Source organism: Passer montanus, unplaced genomic scaffold (assembly GCF_014805655.1).
Source record: "Passer montanus isolate IOZ18808 unplaced genomic scaffold, ASM1480565v1 scaffold42, whole genome shotgun sequence".
Taxonomy (NCBI): Eukaryota; Metazoa; Chordata; class Aves; order Passeriformes; family Passeridae; genus Passer; species Passer montanus.
Window position 1 is genome coordinate 1890404 of NW_024369041.1, and position 6000 is coordinate 1896403.

At 49.2% G+C, this 6000-nt stretch overlaps 1 protein-coding gene across 1 annotated transcript; it reads right to left on the reverse strand.

Annotated features, from left to right (window-relative positions):
* Positions 1–1463: 1463 nt before the first annotated feature.
* On the reverse strand, positions 1464–4808 carry LRIT2 (leucine rich repeat, Ig-like and transmembrane domains 2). Its single transcript, XM_039719600.1, has 3 exons — positions 4699–4808; positions 3538–4319; positions 1464–2233 (listed from the first exon to the last, which is right to left on the reverse strand). Exons 1-3 carry the CDS (start codon positions 4806–4808, stop codon positions 1464–1466), a joined length of 1662 nt encoding a protein of 553 aa, XP_039575534.1.
* Positions 4809–6000: the final 1192 nt, after the last annotated feature.

Here is a 6000-nt window from a genome sequence, read left to right on the forward strand (position 1 = left end):
TCTGCAATTTGTTATGAACAAATCCACATGGTCAGGAAAAGTTTTGTCTTTCCTTGACTTTTTCCTCACTGATTCAGCAGCTCTCTCCAGTCTCTGCAGTGTGCTGTTGTCCCTCCCTGCTGAAGAAGGCTGTTCATTACTGAGGGTGCTTTGTTATTTATTCCCCCTCGCCCACAGCTCCGCACTGCTTTTCAACCAGCACCAGCTCATGGCTCACTCTGTCCTAGCTGTGTCTGTGGGTGCTTTCCCAGGACAAGGTTTTCCTGCTCGGCCAGCTGCTGCTGCCCCTTCCTCACCACTCCAGACTCCTGTGACTTGTACTGAAGCTGCCTGGCCTTCTCCATCCCTGCAGCCACACCCCAGAGCTCCTTGGAATCCAGGTTTCTTTGCAATTTGTGACTGTAAAAGGCCAGAGATGAAGCAGAGGACCTCTGTGTATTCTGAAAATTGGTCGTGTTTATTGCTTTGACACTAAAAGATTGACAAGACTAGGAAGTCCTGTGAAGTATTAACAGTGAGAGTCAGCAATAACAAAACAGAGCTCTGTTCAAAAGCTGTGCAGAAGGAGGTGCTGGGGGAGTAATCATAGGCCTGAGGAGAGACAGCATGGAAAACACACACCAAAAACCAAAATACAATTAGAAAGTCAAGCTACCACAGCATGAAGCTCACAATAGCTGGGGTGTCTACTCTAGATTTTTCTTTTTGAGACAATCTTTAACACATATAACAAGTGCTGTGGGTCTATGGGCCACATGCTTTGGTTGTGCTGGAAAGCAAGAGGTCAAAAATAGAAAAATAGTAAGTCACATGTCCTCAGACCTCTGAGAATCACAGCACTGAGCTGCTTCACAAGCGGGAGGAAGTTGCTTTTACATGCATCTTTGGGCTTTTTTGCCTCTAGCAAAGAGGCGAGCTTTGGTTTCAAAGCAGCAGGATAGGCAGGCACCTGTCTGCATTTAGGGAATGTGCCTGGCTTGCATCTTCAGCTCCCAACCCCATTCTCCACTATGTTCTCTGCCCCTGTCCACTTGTCCCACCAGCCTGGTTCAAGCACTTGCACTTTCCCTGTCTGTAGTACAACCAAAGCTGTGAATCTCTTAGGGCTGCGTAAACCTTAAAGAGAAATAAGAAAAAAAAAAAAAAAAACCCGAAAACAAAGCAAAACAAAAAACCCACCCTCAAAACCAACACCTCTGGTGAAAATAATTTTTTCTCTAACTAAAATAAAATCTCTTCATCATGTTGGCCCAATCCATTTGCTGTCGCTGGGCTGTGATGGCAGGCGTGCCCAGCTCCCTGTCCGTTCCCAGGAGAACAGACACAGGACACAGGAGAAGCTGGCGCCTGGCACTGGACAGAGCTGCGGACACACATAAACAGACACACCTGTGTGGGGGAGTGAGGGGACACTTCTGGCCTTTGGCCACAAGCATTACTATTGGTTCGGGGGTTGTTTTTTGTCAGTGTTGGTTTTCTCGGTGCGTCAGTGTGCGTTGCTCCGTGACAGTGCCGCAGGGACAGCCCGGGCACCTCCATTCCCGGGGCTCCCCAGCCTGCTGGAAGCGGCGGTGCTCCCGCGGGCAGCGGGCCAGGCAGCCGGGCAGCGCCTCGGCCGTGCAGGCGTACATGCCGGCCGGCACGGCCAGCACCATGGCGCACACGATGACCACGATGTGGATGAGCTTCTCGCGCTGCTCCATCTGGCTGACGTCGCTGCCCGTGACGAAGACGACGCACTGGCCCTTGCGGGGAGCCTGGTTGCGCACGGCCACGCACACCTCGTACTTGGTGGCGGGCAGCAGGTCGGTCACCGAGTACGTGTTGACGCCGGGCCCGATGTAGATGGTGTCCTTATGGGCGGCGTCGTAGCGGCCCACGAGCAGGGTGTACCAGGTCTCCCCCGGCTCCGCCGCCGCCGCCGCGAACCACTCGAGGGTGATGCCGTACACCGTCTGCTTGGCGATGCGCACCTCCACGTGCGCGCCCGGCTCCGCCGCGGCCGCCCAGCCGCGGGCCGTGGTGGACGCCCACGGGGCCACCACGCGGAGGCTGATGGCCACCGAGGCGTTGCCCAGGAAGTTTGCGGCCGTGCAAGTGTAGTTGCCGGCGTCCGCCGGCCGTGCCGCCGGGATCAGCAGCTCCGAGCGCACGGTGTCCTCGCTGACGGGCTCCGTGGACACTGCGGGCAGAGGTGAGCGCGTCAGCAGCGAGCCCTCGGGCCCCAGGGCCGCTGTGGGACGGGACCCGCCCTGCCCAGGGACACAGGAAGGGGATGTGCCAAACCCCACGGAGCTGGTAGCGAAGCCCTGTCTGCCTGAAAGGCAATGCACGCGTTGGGACACCCGCTGCTGTGGGAGAGGCCGCGCTGCCCTTCTGCCATCGGCGTTCCTGGGTCGGGCAGCCAGGAGAGGCACTGAGGAGGCACGCCTGCATTTGGGGCACACGCTCCATCCTCTGCTAGCATTAAGTTGTCAAAAGGCTCAGACCAAAATAGGTGTATGAAGCTGGAAAGTGTTGGGCTGGAAGTGAAAGGCAGTTTTAAGAGCAGTGTGAAACCCTGTCATCTGCACAGACAGAGGTTTGTGGTTGAGAAGAAACTGTATGTAATTAATCAGCAGTGCTTGTGGAAAGACACACCAGAGCTGCAATTGAAGCACATATCAGCCCAGGATTAAGGGCTAATGCTATCCTATTTAGTTAGCTGGCTTATTAGGGACACAGAACCTGTGTGCTGGCTGCCTGTATATCTTACTTTACCTGATGAAAATAGCAGCTTGTCCTATTGAAGGCTCTTAGTAAAAATAAACATGAGGGAGGATGGATTGGGAGGAAGAGGAAAAGGTCTCATATTACAAAACCTTTCCTAAAGAATATAAATAAGCGACACTTCAGGTAAACAACTACCTCTGTTTCAGTTCCTTCAGAACATGGATGGACACAGACAGGAAACAGGGCTGCACAGTTTTGTGGTTTGTGTTCTATTCCTTGACGGAATACATGGGAATAATGTAGGAACATACAAGTCTGTGTATATGGGTGTGGGCTCATAGAAACACATCTTTATGGACATATAATTATACAGAGTGTGTGCATATATATATGTCTATATAGTGTATGACATAATAAATTATGTAGTATATAATATATAGTAAATATACATGCATATTTATATAACTACATTTTTATTAAATATGTACAACTAATATAAGATTAGTAGTTCGTACTATCATGTGTCATGAGGAAAGAGCTGCTTCTTAAAATCCACAAGTATGAAAATCGTATAAAAATGAGACCATGCTCTTTTTATCTTTGGCTGATATCCTGCATGAAGCAGCTTCTTCTGCTGGTCAGATGTGCTTAGATGCAGAGGATGATTGAGATCATTTGGATTACAGCCACAATAACTGTGGTGCTCGAAAGGGGCTGGGTTGCTGTGGTGGCTATGATGGCCTGCAGACCTATGTAAGTAGCATAGTACAGCATAAATTTTTAATTAAAAAAAAAAATGGAAGAAGAAGGAAAAGCTTTGCTTACCATTAAATGCCCTTAAAAGTTTGAGTGCATAGGTCCACCAGACGGCCGGGGAAGGGCTGGCTTGCACAAAGCAGGTCAGGGTGATGTTTAACCCTGCTGGGACTGTCAGGTTGGTGTCAAGGGCTGAGGTCAGGGGCTTCGTGCAGCTGTTAAGCTCCACTTCGTGAAAAAACTTCCCTGTCCTGAATTTTGGGCCTGAGCAAGTTAAATAGGAATTCATCAGAATAATAGGTGGGCCCACAGACTTGATGAACTGGACAAACCCGCGCAGGCGACAGTCGCAAATCCAGGGGTTGTCATGGAGGGCCAGCACGGCATTGGAAATGGCTTCCAGCGGCCCCTCCGTCCTCTGGCTTCTCTGGTACACAGGCCAGTTGTAGAAGACATCCCTGGATATGATGGTAAGCTGATTTGAGGATAGATCTAAGTAGGTCAGGTTGGGCAGGTAGCGGAGTGCGTGTTCTGGAAGGACATCCAGCCTGTTGTGCTTCAGATCCAGGATTTTCAGAGTCGGGGTGTCTTGAAATGCTGTCCATGGCACCGAACTTAATTTGTTCCCTTGCAAGCGCAGCTCCTTCAGAGCTGGCAGATATTCCAGGCTCTTGATGTGCATCACTGTGATGTTGTTAAAATTGAGCCACAGATACTCCAAGGCACTGACGTTCTCAAAAGACCCACGAGGCAATTCTGTTAGGTGAGAATTTTCTATTCTAATTTTCCGCATGTCCTGAGGGATATTTGCAGGGATCTGCCTCAGCAGTGCTGACATGCAGAGCAAACTCCTAGGGAGGAAACCAGAAAATTTTCCAGGTCACAGACCACGTTTGAGGCCAATAAACCAGTTCCTTATGCAGGTCTACAAGCAAATAATTGTAAGGTATTGTATATAGGGCATGCATAAGCCATCCATCCATCCATCCCTGGGGTTTACACCAATTTTGCCATAAAGTATGCAATTAAGTCGTAAAAATGACTATGTATGTAACTACATATCTCAGGGAAATAAGAGAAATCTCATTCTATGCTTAAGACAGCACAATTCAAGTATTAGAGGTGGCACTCCAGTCTGCTTGGGTTTGGTGCTCACATCATCAGCAATTTCCTACTGGGGCTGTCTGAGCCACTTCACTGGTGCTACAACAGGGGTAACAGTGTTCTTACCTTCCAAAGCTGTCCTGGGAACAAGAGCATCCTGTGATGCAAGATGAAACAGATGGGTTTATCTTGTGGAAGGCCAGAAGAAGAAGAAAAATATGACAGACAGGGTCCATATTCTCCTTTAAGAAAGCACTGTGCAGGGGTTTGCACCAAACATGCCAACAGCCTCCAAGAAGCAAATCCTATTAGCTGTAATCTTCCTTGACGCAGAAATAAATCCTGCTGGGGACCCAACCCTAAGGAAGACATACAGTGTGGTTCTCAGTCTGTGTCCAAGTGCAAAAAACCACCCCCAGGATCACTCCTGGCATTTCTCCTCCAGCTGAGGGGATTCTGACAGAGATATTTATTTGGTTGGGAATATGAAGATGGAGCCAAAACCACTTCTTTTGCCAAGCCCTTGCAAGTAATTAACCAGGCCAAATTTTTTTTTATTTTTTTTTTTTAGTTCTGCAGGGTCTGTCTCTGTCTCAAATATTTTAATGACTTTTATCAAGGCAGAAAGCCACGGTAAGGGGCAGAGTTCAGCTATTATTTCCACAGTGCCCCACTGCACAGTCCATCCTCCCCCAAACTGGGGTCTTCCAGCATGGAGGCATAAGCATGGCACCATTTTCCTCTGAAACACAGCTGTGTCCAGTCCATGGGTTTCTCTGACAAGAGTCTCTAGGAAGTCCATCTCTTTTGTATAAATACAAATTTTCAGTGCTATTCTCTGGCTTCCCTCATAAGACACATGCTGCCTACCTTTATCTTGAAAAACTGAGCCGTTCTGAGAAGGGATTTTGAGTAACCAAATTTATTGACCTCTTTTAATCCAAAACAGCAGGTTTCAGTTACGCTTTCCAAGGAGTTCTGCGTTCTCCTGGGGCCATCTAGTGTGGATGGGCTTCACTACAGCCTGCACGGGAGCACTCCTGGGAAAGGGCTGCACCTCCCTGCCCTGTGTGTGACGCTGGGTCACAAAGCAAGATTAGCCTGAACCTGCTTAACCTCTAACCTATGGGACCAAGATAGAAAAATATTTAAAGTGTGGCAGCTTAGAGCTATATGTCGCTCTCAGGATTGTGCTGCTTTCAGCCTGCAGAAGACACAGGCTTGATTCTGCAGTGATTAAATCAACAAGAGCTTTTATTTCATGGCAAATCAGCAAAATGAACTGGTGGGGAAATTTCAGGGGACTGATGTTCTGTTTCTGTCCCCCATGCACAGGGAACAGGCCACAAGGAATGGGCCTGTGGGGATGCTGTTGCTGGCAGTGCCTCACACCTAAGCACAAGCATAGGGGATGTTTATGGTTTGGCT

Coding starts and splice junctions, on each gene's coding strand:
- LRIT2 (XM_039719600.1), bottom strand. CDS start 4,808: ATGGACCCTGTCTGTCATATTTTTCTTCTTCTTCTGGCCTTCCACAAG. Junction 4,320..4,698: donor TCCCAGGACAGCTTTGGAAG/GTAAGAACACTG, acceptor TTTCCTCCCTAG/GAGTTTGCTCTGCATGTCAG. Junction 2,234..3,537: donor ACTTTTAAGGGCATTTAATG/GTAAGCAAAGCT, acceptor CCCGTCCCACAG/CGGCCCTGGGGCCCGAGGGC.